The 21,446-nt window shown below is 39.6% G+C and overlaps 1 protein-coding gene across 1 annotated transcript in view; it reads left to right on the forward strand.

Annotated features, from left to right (window-relative positions):
* The first annotated feature begins 3,604 nt into the window (after positions 1 to 3,604).
* Positions 3,605 to 21,446, forward strand: part of CCDC148 (coiled-coil domain containing 148) — a 54,287-nt gene continuing 36,445 nt past the window's right edge. The window contains exons 1-7 of the mRNA XM_009639026.1: positions 3,605 to 3,659; positions 8,857 to 8,978; positions 14,951 to 15,054; positions 15,648 to 15,730; positions 15,896 to 16,059; positions 16,321 to 16,416; positions 16,501 to 16,682. Coding sequence (XP_009637321.1) covers positions 3,605 to 3,659; positions 8,857 to 8,978; positions 14,951 to 15,054; positions 15,648 to 15,730; positions 15,896 to 16,059; positions 16,321 to 16,416; positions 16,501 to 16,682 — 806 coding nt within the window. The remainder of the gene's footprint in view (positions 3,660 to 8,856; positions 8,979 to 14,950; positions 15,055 to 15,647; positions 15,731 to 15,895; positions 16,060 to 16,320; positions 16,417 to 16,500; positions 16,683 to 21,446) is intronic.

A 21,446-nucleotide genomic window follows, 5' to 3' on the forward strand; every position in this document is an offset into this window, starting at 1 on the left:
GCCCTTTGCCCGTGTCAAAGTATCTCGGCTGTAATACTGGCATGAATGAGTACAGACTGTAGGACTGCTGATGGAGGCTTAAACACCCTTTCTAAGGACTAACCCTGTGGAAAGAGCAGAGTCAAAGAATCTTTTGAGGTAGAGTGTTTATTTCCTACCACTGTACCCAGATCCACCACTGAATCCCTCTCTAACTTAAGCATGGGGAAATTGGGTGCCAAGCATTGCAAGTGCTAGCAGGCAAAGCCAAGCCAGTTTTCGTTGTTGCACCTCAATTTGACTTTGCAAGGAACTTTGATGTCTCATTCTGTAGTTAGGACTATCATGTTGTGTTTGCCTTTGTACATATATTTTCCTGCTTTTAATTTGAGGAATTTTGGCAACTTGGTCGAAGCTGCTTCTGTCACTGGGCTCTTACAACTCCAACAAGTCCAAATGGCTCCACAAGGTGTGTGCAGACAATCCACTTCAAGTCTAATACAGATAGATTTATTCCTGTGTGCAGAATCTCAGGATGTGGTAGCCTTGCTGATATCTTTGCTAAGGAAAATCAACATTGCTGTGTATACAAAAACCCTTGAGGGAACTTGCTGCTGTCTAAAAATCATGCTGCTGATATGTAGAGCTTGAGTGGCTCCACTGGAGAGTGGTCATACTCGTTCAGAATCATTTTGTTGGTTCTTCCCCCTTGTTTTCTTGGCCCTATGTAAATATAGGTTATACCTGATGGGATAAGAGGAGACTCGGTGCAGTTACTTTTCATTTTTATGTTAGTAAGAATATCAGTAGAGTTACAGAAATACCAAGCCACAGTTGAATATTCACGTCTTCCCGAATAAAGCTAGGAATTGTGACGACCTATGATCTTTATAAGAAAGAGATGTATGAAAGTCTGTTCTAGACTGGTCAATCAAAAAAGCCTTAAAGTAAAGGATTCCAGTATATTGTGATGTTTTCCCTTTTCTCTAAATTCAGGTATGTGGTTGATTTACTCTTGAAGGGAAGGGTAAAATTCAGCAGAGGAAAAAAAAATGCCTGGTTTTGTTTGTAATTGACATTGAAAGCCTTAAAAGAAATAATTGAGAGGCACTAAACAAATCTTATGAGTTTTCTTATAGTTATTTTCCTACTTTTTGAGCTTTTATTATTAGTGTTTTAAGTTTTCCTGTTCAACCTTAATGACTATAAATTCAGTGGAAGATTACGTCACATAATTGTGCTGGAGTTTCCAGAAAGCGCTGAACATTATAGAACTCCACGGGAAATTATGCCAGTTTGCAGGGTTTCGCTCTTTGTTTTAAGATTTCCCCCTCTCGCCCCTTTTTTAATTACAGAATTGTGTGGTGTGTCTACTTAGCCCTCCTCCTGGGAAAAAGATTTTGGAGGCTGGATATCTAGGCAATTATGATGCTAGGGATACTAAACTAAACATAATTCACAGACTTGTAAACAACCTGAAAAAAAGAATTTTCTTTAAATGCCTTTTAAAATTGGTCAGCCTCTGGCTTAAAGATTTGTGTGTTGGTGATTGGGCATTTCTTGTTCCAGTTACGTTTTCAGTGATTCCTCCAAGAAACAGAGGAAGACAAGCCCATGCATAGTTGACCTTTCTAAGAAAAAGTAGAAAAATAAACTTTTACGGGGGAACAGCAGCAACGTTTAAACTGTCTTTGCGTATCTTGAAGAAATAAGTAAGGTAGGTTCCATACTTTACTGGGTTTTGTAAATCCCTATCTTAAGGATTTACATATATAATTAATTTGATTAAAAAAAAAATCTATTCTGACCAAAGTATATATGCAGTTAGAAAATTGTATGTAGATGAGTTGATGTATAGATAAAACGTTACCGTGACAAACAGGCCACAGTTGCTTCTCATATGAACAATTACCTCGTTTGTCTGGATGAATTTGGCAGTGTTATATGGTTACAAGTTGAAACCAAATAATCGCTTTAAGTGGAGAAAAATGGAATCAGCACTATGAGTGTGCTGGCCTTTTTATTCCTTTCTTGTTAATGAATGGTCACTCTTGGGTGAAGACAGATGCCAGTTAGACTTCAATATTTTTGGTTTAGTGCAAGGGACAGTTTGTCCCTTTAACAGCATTGTTAAATAACACTGAAGAATATGCATGAAGAAGCATTGAGAAATGCAACACTGTCAATGGGTGATCACCATTTTTTACTTGGTTTGGTCATGGAATAGTCACTGTACAAAGCCCAGTGGTCATGGATTTTATTTGCCTTGTAACTCGCACAGTTAATGTGTACAAAATGAACATCAAACTGACTTTAGCCACAGGAACATAGCGTGTGTGTGTACTGTTGTGGCTGTAATTTCAACTGCGCTTGCCATTTGTGTAGAGTAATAATGGAAGCTCATTCATGAAACTGTTGTCCATCTAGGTTAGGTTTTTACGCTTTAGCTGTTTCTGATGATTCTGCCATGCAGAATGTTGTCATGAAGAAACATAGCCCACGGGAAAGTAAAATACAGTGCTAAGTATCTTTGCTTGCAGTTTCACATTTTTATTTGACTGAAATTAATAGTTCTGTCAGAGTAGTTCCCCTTCCACTGCTTCTGCTGCTCTTCCTTCCCTCCTCCTTGTTGCATTGTGCTGTCCTTGGAATTTGTATGGATAAACTGGTTCAACTCACCAGAACAGCAGAAAAATAACTCCACGATACACAAATTAACAAATTTTACTGGTCTACTGTTTACTGTGCTGCTACTTGCTGTGGGACCAGACAAACGTCAAAGGTGTGACAAAGTGGATGGATTTTTGTGCGTAGGAAATTTTGGTAAGGTAGAGCTGGGTTCGAGGGAGTAGGTTTGTGGGGAGGCTGGTTGAACATGACCTTCTCCTCCTGGCATTATTCAGCTATTGATTCGTTCAACTGAAACACCTTGTTTTGATCTACTGATTTCTTTGTATGCGAGACCTGTGATGGTGCCCATGCATGCTTAATTAAGGTGAAAGTAAAGTTTTTTAAGACATCAAAGTTTTTTTTACTATGCTGTATATTTTATTGCATTTTAAATATCATTTGTCCCAAGGTGATGTGAATGCTTGATACATGCTTCCCGTCATAGCTGTTCATCAGGAACCAAGCTGCTGTTGCTGAAACAGCTGACTTGGGTTGACAAGTGTTAATACAGAGACTCTTAAAGAGGGCGTATAGGGATCTATACATAAACCACAGTCTCTAAATATAAGAAGAGAGTGATATTTTCAGGCTCAGTTTCTAAAAAGCAAAGAACACCTCAAAAACTTACCTTACATTTGGGTCAATAGGATTGTTATATTTTGAAAAGCACAAAGTAAAGAATAGGTGATCGATGTGATAGCATTTCAGATTCGTCAAGGAAATAATATTTTGTTTTCTTAGCTGCTAAATGATATGAAGCACATGAAATCTCTCAAAATGAAAGATGAACTTGTGGAATTTCTGTCTAATTACAATTTTAGTGAGATGTGTCCTCTCTCCCCAGAAAACAATACATATTTTTTGAACATGTATTTAGCTTGCATCTTCAATGCTGGTATTCTCGAAACATCTGTTTGTTTCTCAACAGATATAAAAAATACATAAGAAAATAAAGATGAGTGAATCGGACCATGGAACATTCTTTACAACTCATAGGATTAGTGATGTAGGTATGTATGCTATCATGTACAAATTTAATTGTTTTATCACAATCCAGAATAAAACTACTTAAGAAATACTCCATGCAATTAACAGCTGCATATGGAAGCTGCTATAGTATTCTGATCATAGAATGGTTTGGGTTGGAAGGGACTTCAAAGATCCCCCAGTTCCACCCCCCTGCCATCGGCAGGGACACCTTTCACTACAACAAGTTTCTCAAAGCCCTGTTCAACCTGGCCTTGAACACTTCCAGGGATGGGGCATCCACAACTTCTCTGGGCAACCTGTGCCAGTGTCTCACCACCCTTGTTGTAAAAAATTTCTGTCACTATAGGCCCTGGTAAAAAGTCTTTCTCTGTTTTTCTTATAAGCTCCCTTTACATACTGGAAGGCCACAGAAAGGTCTCCTTGGAGCCTTCTCTTCTCCAGGCTGAACAAGCCCAACTGTCTCAGGTGTTTCAACCCTCTGTCCATTTCCATGGCCGCCTCTGGACCTGCTCCACCAGGTCCATGTCTATCTTGTCCTGGAGACCCCAGAGCTGGACACAGTGCTCTGGGGTGGGGGGTTCTGATGAGAGCACAATAGAGGGTGAGAATTGCCTCCCTCGACCTGCTGGCCATGCTGCTTTTGATGCAGCCCAGGATACACCTGGCTTTCTGGGCTGCAAGCACATATTGCTGGCTTATGTCCAATTTTTCATCCACCAGGATTCCCAGGCCTTCTCTGCAGGCCTGCCCTCAATGCATTCAGCACCCAGTCTACTGATATGTGGGACTGCCCTGGTGGTTGACTTGAAAAAATCTTTCCACAGTGAGACATCATCTGGGGTCATGTGAAATTTCTTGTAGGCATGTGGCAAATGAAAAACCTTAGGGGAGACTTGAAGAAGGGTCATGAGATAGCTTTGCAGGATTTACCTTAACAGTTTATATGTTAAGGTAAATGAAAAACTGTATGTCAGACATATCACTTCCAGCCACTGTTTTTAATAGTGAATGGGAAAAAAAGATCTTTCTCCTAATACCTGATGGCAAGTCTCACTACTAAAGGAACCCGAAAAAGAGGTTGGAAAGAAAAGGCCCATTCCTTATCCCCATAAGCTTCCTAGCTTATGTAAAGTTACTCAGGATCTGCATGCTAAAGCTTTACCGTACTGGGGCAAAAGTTCAAGTATATTCATTTACCATTGTAATTGTATCTCAGGCTTTAGCAAATATTTGTTACCGAGAATTGTGAAAAGGCATTTTAAAATCTAGAAGTCTAATGGTTTATATTTTTATTCATGGGTGTATATATGTGTATATATTTGTGGGTATATACATACATATAAAAATATGTAACATGCATTTTCTTTGTGAAATATAAGACACATCCAGTATGTTACCTATTAAATACAAAGGTTGCATCCTATATGGCAAGACCCTGATTTTGGACTTAATCTCACATGGCTAGGCCCTATTGACTTCAGAAAAGTCCTCAGTAGAAGCAGCAGCAGGTAAAGATCAGTAGCAGAGGAGGTACCTCCAGTACCACTTTCTCTTACATTAGTTCTATATGTAGCTATGTATATTTATGTTGCTAGATTAAACTTGGGACTTCCAGAGACAACTCTAAGGCTTCCAGACATTGCTGCAAGCATTTTTTGTTTAGAAACCCAACATAGTAACAACTTTTTTTAATCTAGATATCACCAAGTTTGACCTTTTTAAATAAATGGATTCTCTTTGCTTATTCGCTGTTCTCCAATATGTGTTTCTGTGGTTAGAACAGATTAAGACAACCCAGCCAAAGAAAAACAGTGCTTCTCCCTGTTGTATTATAGCATTCCTTGTTCTCTCCATCTTTTCATTCACACGGTATTCCTTATTGCTTCCTGTATATCAGTATAGGCTTTTACATTGTTAATCCTGTTCTTCCGTGCTGTTTGTTGTCAACCCTCTTCCCTCATTTTGTATTGTGAGAAAGAAAGGGTGCAAAAAAGATTACATGGATTTGTTTTTTGATCACGTCCCTTACCCTTACTACACTGTATTGAGGAATAAAGCTGGCATAAAGCAAGGAGGGTTTCAAAAGCCAGTGGTGAGTGAGAACTGTCAAACAGAGTCGGCAAACTGTAATTTTACTGAATAGTTTAAGGAGATGACAGTGCTGACGTAGGCTAAAGAAAACCGGTCAGGCGATTGCAATTTTGAGTGCCATACCCAGGTAGGGTTCCTACCCCTGGATATCCATACCACAGTTCAGAACAAGTGGTGTGAGATCCATGCTAGTGAAATGATTTAGGAATAACTTCCGATTCCTGATCTGAAGGACGAGTGGCAAGGCTAAAAGCTGGCTGTAGCACGAGGGCTTTGTCAGCACATGCATTGACAGGCATGTCGGACGCATGTAGAATATTTCCAAAAGCCCTGACACCAGGTGCTGGTGCAGGTGCTGCAGGGCAAGGTTCAGATTTTTGTTTCCTCAGGAAGATGACAGTGCCCCACCTTCGTTGTGACACCTGCATCATAGCATGCTATGCTGGCATTAACTGAGCATCTCTGATGCTGGAACATCACACCATCGTGCTTTTCAAAGATCATGAGATTCACAAGCACCATACCAAGGAGTTGTACGTAATGACTTCTAGCAGTAGTTAATGTCACTTAGCAGTACTGGTAACAGTTACTGATCATTTTCTAATGCATGTGACAGGATGCATCTGCTGACTTCTCTCCCAGGTGCTCCCAGGCATTTGCCTGCAGGGAGCCTGAACTGGAAATGTTATGGAATTGCTCGGAAGCTCCTGCCATGCCCTGCTGCTCATGTGTGAACACTGATGTTACTGCCCAAAAGGACTCCTGGCAGACTAAAAGTGATTGTAAGCCTTTGGGAGCAGTAATGAAGGAGTCGTAGGCTTAAGAGGAAGAGCTGAATGAGTGGCTTTTCAGAGGGCTGGTGACTAAACTTTTGCTTCTTCGAACATAGAATGATGTTCCAGAATCTCTGCTGGACAGTGTTGTAAGCAGTCTCAGAAAGGAAAAAAAAGAATATCTTCAAATAAAATCTTGCTATATAGGGATGAGAGCTTTACATTTGGGTTGATGATAAAAGCCCACAGATGAACAAAGCTACCTAAAGGCCTAAAAAGTGGGAGAAAGGAGATTATTCATGCTAAGCTTATAGGAGGGATAAAAGGGAAGAAATTAGTGGATCAAACTACTGAACATTTTTTGTGTAAGGTATATACAGAATAAAAAAGTAGTCATAATACAAGATCAAAGCTATAACCTGGTTAGCATAACACTGAGTTGGTGGAATAATTCACATGTTGAGAAGATTAGTGGAGAGGAAAGCAGGACTGCCAAGCAGGAGGAGAGGAGGAAGCCTTCCTCTAGGTAGGTGGTGTACCCTCTCGAGTTCAGAGAGTGGGAACTGCAAAGGGATTGCCTGTGGAAACTGGGGCTGATGATTAGAGGGGAAGACAGACAGTTTTGTTTTGATGGGAGTCTGATGCAGGCCAGTAAACCAGGAAAATCTGTGGGTTAATATTAGATAGCTCTGTATCTGAGGTTACCTTGAGTGTACTTCTCCCTTTTTCTGTTGACAGATCTTGTTCAGACAGGATTTGCAGCTTTGGTTTTGTGCATTTGTTGGTATGGCTGCTGGTCTTCAGTCCTTGCCTCACCCAGTTTGAAGTATATACATAATGTGCTTTGGATTAAAGTGACCATGAAATGGTGGAAGATATCATTCTTAAGAAGTTGGTGAGGGGAAAGACAAATAAAGGTAGTGGATTTTAGGAATGTGAACATAAGCTCAAAGCAGGACTCCATGGTAAACTTGACGTAACTGTTCAGGGATGTCCTGGTTTCGGCTGGGACGGAGTTAATTTTCCTCCCAGTAGCTGGCCCCAGTATTGTGGTTTGGGTTTAGGATGAGCAGAATGTTGGTAACTCACTGATGGTTCAGTTGTTGCTGAGCAGGGCTGACACCAGCCAAGGACTTTTCAGCTTCCCCTGCTCTGCCAGGGGCACAAGGAGCTGGGAGGGGGCACAGCCAGGATGGCTGACCCCAACTGGCCCCAGGGCTCCAGTATAGAAACTGGGGGAGTTGGCTGGGGGGCAGCGATCGCTGCTTGGGGGTGGGCTGGGCATTGGTGAGCGGGTGGTGAGCAACTGCACTGTGCTTCACTTGCTTTCTGTATTCCTTTATAATTATTGGTTTTGTTGTTTTTTCCTCTGCTATTTTACTAAACTGTTCTTATCTCAACCCACGGGTTTTACTTTTTTTCCCCCAATTCTCTCCCCCATCCCATGGGGGCGGGGGGGGAGCGAGCAAACAGCTGTGTGCTGTTTAGCTGCCTGCTGGGTTAAACCACAACAAGGGGATATGGCAATCCCTCAGCGAAACTTCTTAAGGGGATCGCTGTAAGTTATCATCACTGTGTGGTAAAAGACCAGCTTGGTTAAATCTTTATTGACTTCAAATGCTTTTTCAGCAAAACTACTTCCTCTGTGTTGTGTTTTTTTTGGACAACAGTCTTTCAATACCGTCACCGTCTTTCAAACACCAGTGATAGGACTGCAGAAAGTGGGCATTCTAATCCACACGGCCTGCAGCAGAAACCAAGCGTGATGTTTTCCTGGCAGTCGAGTGCCTTTCTCATTGTTTTAAGGAAGTACATTGTTTTGCCAGGGGCCTACAGAAGTGTAATGGAGAAATTATGCTGTTCTCATGACTGGAGATTCAATGGGAAAGTAACTGCAACTCATTCCGTGTACATATAGTTAGTAGTTTATATACCTTTTAGAAAAAAATGACTCCTATTGCTCAGCCTATACATTACAGTAAATGTTGAGGCAGTTTTCCAGTTTGCGAAATAAGAATGGATATATGGAAACTCAGTATTTCTGTAGTAGAACTTACTAAAATTCCAGTAAACCCAGTTTGAAGTAAATGATTCTTTAAGTTCACATATAAAAAAGCCTTTTAAAATAAGCCTTTTGTAAACAGACAAATTGTTAATGTTTCTTATGTAGTTTCGACTAGCTTATGTTTGTTCGCATTCTCCTTCACCAGCTAACAGTCTCTCTGTTATGGAAACCTCTAATGTTTAAAATGTACTGTTTCTAATTTCTATCTATAATGCTTTCATGTTATGACTCACGCTTAAAATATTTCTCCAGAATTTGAAATGACTGTATGTGTTTTATGTTAACTAGAAAATCTGGGTGTTCCTATGGGAAATGGTCTTTGCAGCCAGAAGTATAAACCTGTTGACTACAAACATCTATATGAACTTGCTGCAGTAGAAAAAAAGGCATCTGCAAAAATTCAGTTAAAGGTATGATTTTTATACTATTTGTAATGTGAATGATTTTAAAAGTCAGCAATCGCATTTCTTTTCACTGCTCCAAGGAATCTGAGAATGAATAAGGATAACAAATTGCTGTAACAGTGCTCAGCAAAAAGGAGCAAAAGGTGAGAGTCTATCACAGTTAGCATCATTGAGATTTGGACACATTAATGTCAAAGTGGGGCATTTCTTTGGATCAGAGATGCAAAATATGTGTGGATCCTGCTTCCCAAAAAGACAGGAAAAGTTCATATTTGAGTGCTTTGAGGAAATTTATCCCAACTCATTATGTAAATTACTCAAAATACCGGGGGTAATGAAGAATTTACAGGAATAAATGGGAGGGGTAGATTGATCCCAAAAGAAAGAAAACAAAACAAAAAGATGTGAAGTGAGGATTTCAAAAAGTCAAGCTGAGGTAGAAAGGAAAATTAAAAGGGTTTTGTAACTGTAAAATGTACATGTAGAGCTAGACAGTTAGAAAGGTATAAAGAGCTGCAGCATGGCCCATATGGTAAATAAGAAGGTAATCTATTTAATATAGTAACATTTAATGAAAACTTTACCTCTACTTTTATTAAGAATGATGATTTATTATGTGTGGACAAAGCAGGGTCACTAGCAGAACTGAAGAAACAAAAGTTGGGGCTGTCAAACTGGAAAGAAGACTTAAGTACCCAATTTTCTCCATCTGCTAATGCAATTTCACGTACTCGTATTTTCTGTAAGTCTGATTTTGGAGACATTTAATAAATCCATGCAACAGTGGGTCACACCATGTAAGTTGAAAATAGCAAAGCAATTTAGTATATTAAGAAAGGGGATAATTTTGGAAGCATTTTTGGCAATGATATGCCCAAAGTCTTCAATGATGTGCAAGTTAATTAGAGTACAAGATGAAGAAGTTGTAAACCCAAGAAAGAAAATGGAAAGTGGGGGAGGACAGGGTGAACATTGGCAGCCTTTTCATCCTTAACATTAGGAATATGCCAGAGGTTATGACAGAGTTTTACCTTCGTAGAATAATGACCAAAGGTTAGAGAAAATGTAGAGAGAACTTGGAAAGAGAAAGATACAGTTAACTCTGGAATACTGCATATGACCTTCATCGTTATAGTACACCCCAACCCCTGAATAATAAATGAAACAACCCTTGTAAGGAAACCTAAAGGAGTTAAACATTTTCAAGTATTTCGGGTAATGGTATTGGTTATACTTACTGACGTTAGTACAAGTCTGTGTAACAGGTAAATGAAATTTGACGACCTGATACTAGAACTAACTGCAGGTAAGCCACACATGTATGAATCTGTTCCAGTTCGCTTAGCTTTAAACAATATTTAGGCAAGGAGATGCAAGGATGTGGATTGGATTTTGTTCTTTTCTTCTGCCAAAAACCTAAGCAGGACTTAAGAGTATCATTGTATTCTTTCTTGTTCCCATCCTTCAGCGATTTCCCCATCTTTATTTTAACATGATACTAAAATCAATAATGTATATCACCGCTTTGAAAAGAGACTTTGTAAGAATAGAATGTAATTTTTACAAAGCTTTATTGGTTTTACACTTGCGGGAATGAAAATGTACTTTTTCCACAATCTCAAGGAAGGCTTTACTTTAAACACGCAGGATGCTAGCCTGCTGATCAAGGTTTCTCTTCTTTGGGTCACACTGCACGGCAGAACTGTTGTATGAGACCTGCTTTGTCACGTCGGCTCCTAGGTGCCTTGTTTATCTGGAACGCAGATTACCTTTGCCATTGATGTGGCCAGCAGATTTGGATTTAGGCTGGTTTATTAGCTTGGGTTCAGTGCTGCACAGTCCCAGCTCTTCTGCCTCTATCTGTCTGAGAAACAGTTTGGCTTTCACGTGACATGATATCTGAACTCTTGGGTCCTGTTGGACCTCAGCGTGGAGCCATTAGGTGCCTTTGTGGCACGCTTCTGGAACTGGGGCGATTTCAGCACTTGTGGGTCTGGGCTGGCCGCTCGTACTTGGCTGTATTGCAGGTTCCAGTAGGATTGACCAGCTGTAATGTGAGGTATGAGACCTTACCGTACTGGGGAAATCATAGAGTGGCTTTGATAGCGGCCAGACCTCATTGCGTAGAACCAGCCCAGTTAAAGTGAAGTAGCTTTTAAAAGATGATGTGCTTGAGTGTCTTTGTATCTTGCTTCCCAACGTGTCCTCTGTGAATGTGAATTGTCTGGCTTGTCAGTCTTGTTTGCATATAACATTGGAGAGCTGATTAATTTTTATTTTTTTTTTGTGCCATTCTGAGGGGGTGGTTCTGATTGCTTCCAACATTACCTACAAACCAACAGGGAAAACACGGAGGATTTATGTGAACAAGCTCCTTACGCAGCAAACCCAAATGTATGAGAAGACGGCAGTTCATCTTAGCTCTCATCCAACTGTACACTAAATAGTCTGTTCCTGATTTTGCAGTGGGCAGAAAATAACATGTTCTAATCTCAACACATTTGTCTTGAGAAAAGAAATTCTTTGACACCTATTTATGAGTCTAGGTCTTTTCCATACAGCTTATCATCATGCTGTGGCTGTTAAGCCGCAACAGGGCTTGAACTGTTGCACTTCTTGTTTTTACCCGGACAGCCAAGACACGGATGTTTGTACACTGGATTGTGCATGAGCACTTGTATATCGCAGCTAGTTGGGGCAGGGATGGAGGGTGAAGGTGGTTAGGAAAAAACAGGTTTTGGTTTTAGCTGTGAATGCCCAGAAATATTCTTTGGACTTGTATTTTTAAGAGCTTCCCTTTAAAAAATGGTGTTTTCTTTGAAGGAGAGTATATGTCAAACTGGCAGAAATGTGGATGTCCAAGAAGCCTCCAGCCTCTGGAGCGTGTGTCTCTGGCCCTGTGTGTCTTCCTTTTCAAGTTGTGTGGAAATAGTGTAAAAAGCTGATCCAGAAACACTGTGGAGTGATAACTCCTTGTGAGAGTGGAACTGCTTTTGGTGTATAACTGTTTCACTGAGGAGTGTTACATGGTTTAAAAAAAATCAAATTCACAGAAAAGTGATTTCTGAAGAAATGGACACTGGTACACATTCAGCTGCAATAGTGCCTTTAGGCTGAGAAACAAAACAGAAGAGGAAAAAAACGATCTATTTGAAACAGACCCCTCCAGCAGTAATGTTATTTGAGAGCTTTCTCAGAAAACTGCAAGTCCAGCAGGACAGCACAGTTTTGTCTGCTTAACCTGTGCTAATGTGGCAATTTATTGTCTCTCCAGTCCTTGGCCATTCCTCTGAACAGCTGCAGTTTTGTGGATGGCCTTTGGAATGAAAGACTCTGCTGAAGAGTGTAGAAACTATGCAAAATGCAATGACTAAAGCTTTCTTGTGTAGCTGACTGAGGGACCTGATCATCTGATGTCTTTGGCATGTGTAAAACATAATTCAGAGTCTTCATTCAGATGGGATTGCAGAGTTCAAAGGGAAATATGCTAAAGAAACATGGGATTATGATAAAGTCCTAAACCCCCCCCCCATTATATTCATGTCTGAAACATATTTAGAAGTTCTTTGAACAGAAGTTATTAAACAAAGATATTGGTTAGCAAGATAACCATATACTTTTTTTTTTGTTCTGATGCTGTTTCTTAAATCTTAGTAAATGGAATATGTACAGTACCGATAAGCATAACTTACTAGTTTACACTACTATCCCGAAGGCCTTGCACCAAAAAAGGGGGTCGCTTGTGCAGCTCTGGCAGACAGATTGGCAGCACAAAATTCTACTGAATTCATTCAAGCTTTAAATTTTTCATCATCTGTCTTTTGGTATTTCACCTTTTCAAGTGTTTTCCAACTGAGTGGGGTAGTAAAATATATATGCTGAAAGCTCCACGGAGAACAGAATGCATTCCCACCTGCTACTACTTTGTTGCTGATTCAGGCTAAATTTTGAAGGGCTGGGTTACTCCTCCATTGAGGTAGAACCAAAGAAGCGAATGGTAAATCAGTTGTTGACCATTTAAGAAAGAAAAATGCAGCACATACAGGAAAAAGGTAATATTGCAGCAGTTCTACATAAATGTCATTGCTGTTGCTATAAAATAATTTCAAGAGCATATTAAACTGTACATACAGATCTACTTCAACTTTTGTTCCACTTTAGTTTTAGAATTGATTTTAAGATGTATGTATTTTCATATTACTTTAAATACAGTATTCTGTTTGCTGAAGTCTGGTTTTAAGCACCTAATGGTAATCAAGAGGGAGTTATAAGTAACTTTACACATGAAAACATATAACCAACAAAAATAAGGAGACATCATCTTTGATTCAGAAGCATTGTTACATAGTGGTTGAAAGCATCAAACGGGTGTTTTCAGGCTCTCTTACGGCACAGCCACGTATGCAGCTTCCTATAAGCACCTGATTTCTCATTCCCAGTCAGATTCTCTCTCCATAGCACCTATTGCGACTCCCTACCCAAGCAGTACCACTACAGCAGGTTTGCTGCAAAGGCACAATCGATTAACCACGTTCTGGTTGTGGTGCTTCCTTAGGTGACTCTCTAGACAGCAGGTATATTTAACCAGATGTATTAAACTCAGATTCATTTGAGAGGTGTAAATGTTTCTTGTTTCAAAATTTTAGGTATTTTGTTTTAAAGTTAAGGTTTTAGCTTTGGTGGTGGGTGAATGAGAGGCTGTGATTTGAGAAGGGATGGGATTCTTGCTTACCTGCTCATGAGTGCTGCAAAGAAAAGTTCTACAACTTTGCTCTTTGAGAATTTGGGAAGCTTGCTGGTGCCTGTCCGGTGGCAGGAACGAACAACGCGCCTGTAGAGGGGTTTTGCTTTCTGTGTTCTTATGCATGTGGATGCAGAGAGGGTAATGCGTGGTTCTGCCCAGCTTTCACCATGCAGGAACGTTGACTAAGCATTCTGAACAGAGCAGATTACTGCCACCTGAGCCAAGTGGAAAACTGGCATTTTTGACTCAGAATGTCATTTCTTTCCTGAACTAGATGTGGAGTGAGATCTTTATTCATTTCTCCATGTTATGAACTAGGACAAGAGTTTCCAAACTTTTTTCTTTTCTTGCTACCATTCTGCAGTAGAATAATGTAACTGTATGGAAGGAAGGTCAGGGGAGCTAAAAAAACGAGATGTGTGAGAATTGAGAGCCTCTGGGATCAGAAGGGGGTTTGCAATTAGAAGTTGTTGGCTGGGGCAGAGATGAAGTCGGGTGTTATGGAGAAAGGCGGTGGCAAGGCAGCAAAAAGAGAAGGAGCAGGAGAGGAGCAAATTCCGAACTGAAATGCTGATTTGTCCTGAGTATCCACTGAGAGGCCAGAAGACAGTGCTGGTGGCAGGGGGGTGAGACAAAAGTGACTTTGTCTCAGGGGCTTCTGGCAGCCCCAGACTTCTGATCCTTTTTGCTCCGTTGTTGGTTGGACAGAGCCTTTCCCTGACAGCTTTTCCTCTAGTTTAAGCACTAACTCCATCTATCTCAAAAGCATGTATTGATGTTTTACCTGAAGTCGGAAGCAGTGTTTTTGTGAAGCCCTCAGACAGTTTCAGAGCCTCTTTAATTAGATAGATTTTGAAAAAGCACTCTTTTAGTAATCAATTTTTAAAATTCTTTTTCTTGAAAGACACATGAAGTGTATTTTTCTTTCTCCTGCTCATCTTCCCCCTTTCACCTCCTGGAAAGTAGGGATGGGAAAGTAAAGGGGAAAAAGGGAAGGAAGAGAATGGACCGCTTTTTTTTTTTTTTTCATGTTCTCCTCATCTAACTGTGATCTGGAACGGAATAATTTTTTTCATGAAAATCGGTTACATTCGAACCTGTTCTTTAGGAAAAACACAGTTTTGAAAAAAGCTTTTAGGTTCACCATTCTGTAGTCAAAGGTTTCCATATGAAGGCATTTGATGAAGCTATTGAACAGATTCAAAATGCTTACAAGCTTTAAATTTTCCTGCAGATTAAAAAAACAGAGCAAGTTTCAAAAATTAAGAAAGAGCAAATGCTACTGAAACAGCATCGGCAAGTGTGGTGGCAAGAGCATAAAAGGTTGAGTGAGAACAGGTAAGAGGTGAGGAATCTTAATTAGCCATTATTAAATACTTCAGTAGACAGAGATTCTGGTGTGGCACACTTGATTCAGGGGACATTAAGAGGAAAAGATTAAAATACCTGAACCGAAGATAACTTTTTGTGCAGGGCATGAGAGTTTGTGATCTACAGTGAAAGGGGTCTGTAGACATGAAAACACGCAGAGGGAGGGGAGAACAGATGGGTGCTGTTCTGCATGTACCCCTCTAGGACCCCTCATAGGACGATCAGCATCTGAAGAGCCTGTAATTGTGGGAGTGTCAGAAGCTTTCAGATACTTTTTAAGTCCTTCCGAGTGTGCATATTGAGTTCACACGCACGACAGGGAATGTTAGTATTGGTTTTGTCTGTTAGCTTACACTTTGTATATACAGCAGATCAATGACAGCACTTTTTGCTCAGAGGAGGGTGGCTTCCACACCACCTTCATGTCCAAGTCCTGCACTTCATACCTTCCCAGGCAAAGAATCCCCCTTTTTACTTAGAGTATTTGAGGTTTATCATTCTTGAAAACTTAATAAATAAGAAATTAAAGCTTCTGTAAAACTCATATTCATACCTTCCAGGCAAAAAGCAGAAGCAGAAATAAAGACTTTTCTTGATGAAGAAAGCCATAAGCACAACTTTTTTTTGGATATGAAGGACTTGGGTAAGAATTTTTTATTAATTTCTTGATTATTTATTATAGTCAAAATTATCTTGATTATTTGTTTGAGTTTTTAAATCCCTGTCTTGACAGGTTTAGATTTAGAAAGCACAGTGCTGTGTAATATTCTGTGTGTTTGAGAAAACTTTATGTTTCATTTGGCTATAGAGCATAAATTATCAAAGGAGCGGGATACATACCAAACAAATACGGTAGTTCCTATCTGGAAACTAAAAGAGAATTTGAAATTCAGGCTGTCTGAAATGCAGCGTTACCTCTCAGAAGAATCTTACATGAAATCTAAGTTCAATCCAGTTGAGATGTTACAGCAGGTTGGTATTTTAACTTTGTTTTTACAATTTATCATCACCATATTTTTAACACTTTCATTTATTTTTATATAATACTTGGAGAATATAACTCACATACACAGTATCCAGTAACCTCTGTGCTTGCCATAGTGTAAATCTGCTTCACTAAAATCTGTAAAAGCTTAGCAGGGTAGAATTGGAAATCAGGCTCTTTGTTTCTAAATAAGAGCTTTCATATTATAACAAGATAAAGAAGTAACAGTAACGTATTTCATAAAACAGATAGAATTTGTGAAGAAGCAACAGAAGGCAATTTTGGAATTCCTTACCCTTGAAAGTCTGGCTTTGGAAAGAGAGCTCGAAGATTATAAAACAAAAGTAAGCTTTTCCTTGTAAGTTTAATTTTTTAAGAGAGAAAATAGAATGCGGAGTAGTCTGCTGAGTAGCATTTTTTCATCGCAGACATTAGTGCATTCTTTTGAAGAGAAAAATGGACTTTTCCTTGAAGTTCCTTCAGCACTACTGTCTTTGGAATGCCCCTACCCTGATTTGAAGACCTTCCTTATCAGTGAATACCGAGAGCTTGCAAGTGGGTACTGGTCTAAGCTTCAGGAGATTGATCAACAGTTAAAAGATTCATATAGGTAATGACATCTGTTTCTGGCTTTCTTTATAAAATGGATAACTATAATGTCTTTTGTAATCTATAGGTCCTGCAGTTGCCTTTACCGTTAGTTGGTTCTGTTTTATGCAGAGCAGAGAATAGTTGATGCACTGCCCAGCTCTCCGGGGTTAAGTAATGGGGAGAATTGAGGCAGCCCTTTCAACAGCTCTCGTCTGAAATAATAAGTGAAATGGTGAAATGTTCTGTGGATTAAAGAATCAACAGTCTGGTGTGCATCAGATGTCATCTTCACATGCTTTTGTAAGAACAGAAATGATTGTTTCTGTATGGCAATTACACTATCAAATTGCTGAGAGACATCTAGAATGTATTTATCTGTAAAGCAGATAAATAGGTCCAATCTTTTCAGGAATTTTGGATCACTGCAGTAATTCTTACCACAAAGAAATGTAAAAAATATACATAGCTCTGATTCAGAATAACTGAAAGGAGGGGAGATTTTTCTGTAAACAAAATGTTCATTGAAAGAACATAAATATTTGTAATGATCTAGAAATGTAAAGCTTAGCTTCTCTGCTGGGGGTAATGTGAGTCCAGTAGATACTCAGTTGCAGATACTGGACCAGTCTTGACTTCTTTTTGCCATCTACTGATAATCCTCTGGTTTAGAATGACATCGGGTTTAAAGAAGACTGAGAATAGGAAGTGGAATTGTTTGAAGTCTGGGCAGAAGAAAGTGGGGAGAGCAGGGAAGTCCTTATGTTTCTTTGGTAAAGCGATCACATTCTGCATCTAAATCTCCCTCATTTTCTATGTACACCTACAGTGCAGTGCTTAAATCTTCTGTCAGTGCTGCTGAATTAGTTTGGGGGTGCTGGAACAGGTTTAAGATGTTGGATCCCATAGAAAATGATGTTTTAATCTACTTACCTGTTGTATAAATTGTACATATATTCTGTAGGTTGTTCTTCTGTTACCTGAAACCTTTATATTATTACTGTAATGTCCTAGCTATTATTACATGATACTTATTAAAAATTGTTCTGATCTTTCCCATATTTATAGCATTTATTAAGCAGCAAGTGGCAAATTTACAGCAGCTCCTTTGCTGCTGCCTCTGGTATTTTGTTACAGTTGCTCTTACGGAAGACGTTTTAACAGCCTCTGTGAAAAAATCTGTGACAAATACTAGATCTTTAAACATGTACAAGGAGGGGTTTTAATTAAAATTGTGTCAAAGTTTCTGATCAACACAATTTTGGTGGAAACTGATAAATTTAAATCCCTTGATGCACACAGGATGCGTGCTACTGAGTAATAGACGAACGTCAATGTAGATAATGGAATCTATGAAAATGGTTGAAAAATCCAATGTGGTATTTTCATTGATCATATGGCAGATTTGGATTTAGGCCATAAGCTAGATAATTTTGCACTGATAATAACTCAAAGATAAAATACAATACTTGTAAGGGAAAGAAATTCAGTTATAGGCATGAAAACATATGCAGTGGTACTTTGAAGGAGTTGGGTTATGGTATCTAGATGGGAAAAAAGAAATGGATGTATCTGGAGGGAATGCTGGTGGCAGTGGCAGCAGTCTGCTGGTGGGATGTAGAGGTCAGCCGCGTAGGACAATTTACCCAATTTGGATCAGCGTATGCCAGTATTGTTAGCTGGGGGGTCATCATAAATGAATTGTATCATAAATGAACCATCAATCAATTAAGCCACCAAATCAATCATAAATGAACCTTCAGCAATTATCTTGAGCATTTTATTTAAAGCTAGATCTTGGTGGTTGGGGATTTTTTTTTTGCCTTCCGGTCTCCAAATCTTTCATGTATTGCTCACTTATGTTTCTATGATTTTATCCCCAACAACATTAAAAATGTGTTTTCAATTTTAAAAAAAGCAAGACTTTGTTCTTGTAGAATTGCTTACTTCCAAGATCTGGGATTTATAAAAGACACAACGTTCTTTGTCACTTCTTACATTTATATTGGCTGATTTGCATTAAATTATTTTCTGAGTTTGCAAAGATACAGCCTTGTGATTTAAGTATTCTGTAACTCATCGAGCTAACTTTGATCCAACTAACACAGATAATACCGTCAAAAACTGAGTGACAGATTTTTGACCTTGGTATGTATCTACTGTGCTCTGCTGATTAATACAGCCTTAACGAAGCCTTTGCAATTATTGTCGCTGCTCTATCCCTGCAGATACCAAACATTCTCCTGCTATTCCTTTTTTTTTTCCTTAGTGTTTGTAATTTGAAGAGTTGCTCAGAAGAACAATATGATGAGGTGATAACTTAGTTGCTTCATCTGTCATTCTTCCTCTCATCCTGTGCTTGAATGTACAGTAAAGAAGCCTTAAGTTCATACTAGTCCTCTGGCATGAACCATCACGTTGTTTCACTGTTCCGGCTGTCTGGAACAGAAAATTCAGAAACATGTGTAGAATTTCCAAAGAAGAAGAAGAATCAGAATAAGTTGCTATTCCGGTCTGCTATACTCCTGGTGTGCTTTTCAGCCCTACTAGGATGCATGTTACACTGCTTATTGCTTTTAGAAACTGAAGAAGAATTTGGTTTTTTCCAAGTATAATATAGGATTACAATGTTTTATAACCTACATTAACTTCTTTTACTGCTGCTAAAACACAAATTTTTATGTTTGGGAAATACCCAAGTCCTGAGTTATCCCACAAATTGCGGAGATGGAACTGGTGTGTTTGTTATAGCTGATGATTCTCTAAGCGCTATTAGATTTTGCCACAATTTCCAAGGATGTCCGAATTATTTAAATAACTGAAGGATTCATGGAGTATTGTGTATTCAGCACTGTATCCTCTGCAGCATCTTTTCAAACGCTTGGGATATTAGGACTAAGTTAAGTAAATTTAGTTCCTCTTTTCAGGCCAGTTGCCAGGACGTGTCTGGTACAGCAGTCGGCCATGACATCGTTAGAGGCAGGGAGGTTCCATCTCACGGGGTGGTGTGGCTGGGGTCTGTGTGTCTGCAGATTGAACAGGACAGCAGTGCATGGAGGCTACATGGCTGTTGTAAAGGATGTGTGGGGATTATAGGGTGGAGAGCGGAGCTTCCCTTCCGAGTTGTTTATATTCCTTAGAATGTGCAAAGCCAGGGATTAATGCTGGGTAAATCTGTTTCAAAGGAAGCAGCTGCCTCAGAGTTGTTGAATAAGAGACAATCGCTGTGTTTCAGTCCTGGAACAAAATAAAGATTGCACTGTTTCCTGGTAGAATGATGCATACAAGAAAAGCAAACACTACATTTAACATTTGGGTCATGCATTCAGCCTTGCAAAAGTTTGTCAATATCTTGACACTGAAGCAGCCTGGTATTAGCTTAAAGATTAATGTAAAATGTGTTGGCCCTTTTCAAACTTGTTTTAGATGACATCTCCCTTTCTGGAATTTTGCAGAAGTTTAAGTGAGGTGACATCTTGAATTCAGTCGGGCAGGTTACTTTTAAATTCTCTGTGCATTTAATGGTTACGAATACACTGGGCTGCATTATGCTGCTTTTTTTTTTTTTTGGCTATTTGTCTATGAGCAGCTGGCGAAATCTCAGCACAGCTGCCAAATTCTGGCACAGCTGACAAACCAAGGCACTGGCAGTCAGTTTGTCCCTACTTACAATAAACTACTTGGAGCTCTAGCTCTAACTGATTGCTCCCCAGAGCATCTTCCACAAGCCTTAATTTCTCCATCTTGTTCCCGAGTAGCGCAGAGATTCGTTGTCAGCTGGCCGTTAGAGGGATATACAAGTGGGGGGGAACGTGTGGGATAGAGGAGGCAGAAACTGATGCAGCAAGTGGTACGTCTGCCCTCGTGCGCTGGAGGCAGAGATCGCCAGGCTGGCCTTCAGACCACGGAATCTGGGGGTTTCCTTGCTCTCAAGTTCATGGTGTAATGTTTCCTGACAAAGATGTATCTTACTCTGCCATGGTCGTCTTGTAGACGGAAGACCTGTATTTATTTACAAACCTGTATGGTCAGAAATACCTAAGGTAGGTTGTTGCCAAAGAGAATCTCAGGTCTTCAAACTGTCTCATTGCTGTCACTAAAATAAAATGGTCTGAGTGGCACCATACAGAGATATATCAGGACTCGCAGAAGGGGATTACTGATTTCTTTCAGAAATTACAAGAGGTAGTTCAAAATCCAACCCATAAACTAGTAAAAACTCTCTTAGGATGGCTGGTACTCCCTCTGACTAAAGGCTAGCAGGGTTTTATGGTGGTTCTTCTAATAACAAATAAAGTAACAGGACTAGAAAGAAAAGAATGCTAGGTCTTAAGAAAAAAAATATTTTTGTACTCACTTAGTTCAGCATCAGTGGGAGCAGTTGCAGTGCAAGAAGCAAAGAATAATTAATTTGCTCATTATTCTTCAGAAAGCCTATCTCTCAGAATATCAAATTATGACACAGATTCTAAAATTAATAAATGAACTGATTTCATAGAAAAGCTCCCTCTAGAGAAGGGGAGGAGTTTAAAACATTGATGTCTGAGGATCAGCTGCAAGACGTTTTTCCTAGAGGCCCTGAGTGTCACAGAAATAGCACATCTCTCCCGTACCGCCGCTGTCGCAGCTCAGGGACGCTGGTCTTTGGAGAGCTGTGTCTGCTGTTCAAGACCTGCAGCTTGAAGGTTGTAAGTTGTTACTGCAGTCCTTCCCTCTCTGAAGGATTCCTTAGCCCCATTTCACGTTCTGGGGCACTATTTCTTCTTTAGACTTAGTGTATGAAAAA

Source organism: Egretta garzetta, unplaced genomic scaffold, assembly GCF_000687185.1.
Source record: "Egretta garzetta isolate BGI_Z169 unplaced genomic scaffold, ASM68718v1 scaffold635, whole genome shotgun sequence".
Lineage (NCBI taxonomy): Eukaryota > Metazoa > Chordata > Aves > Pelecaniformes > Ardeidae > Egretta > Egretta garzetta.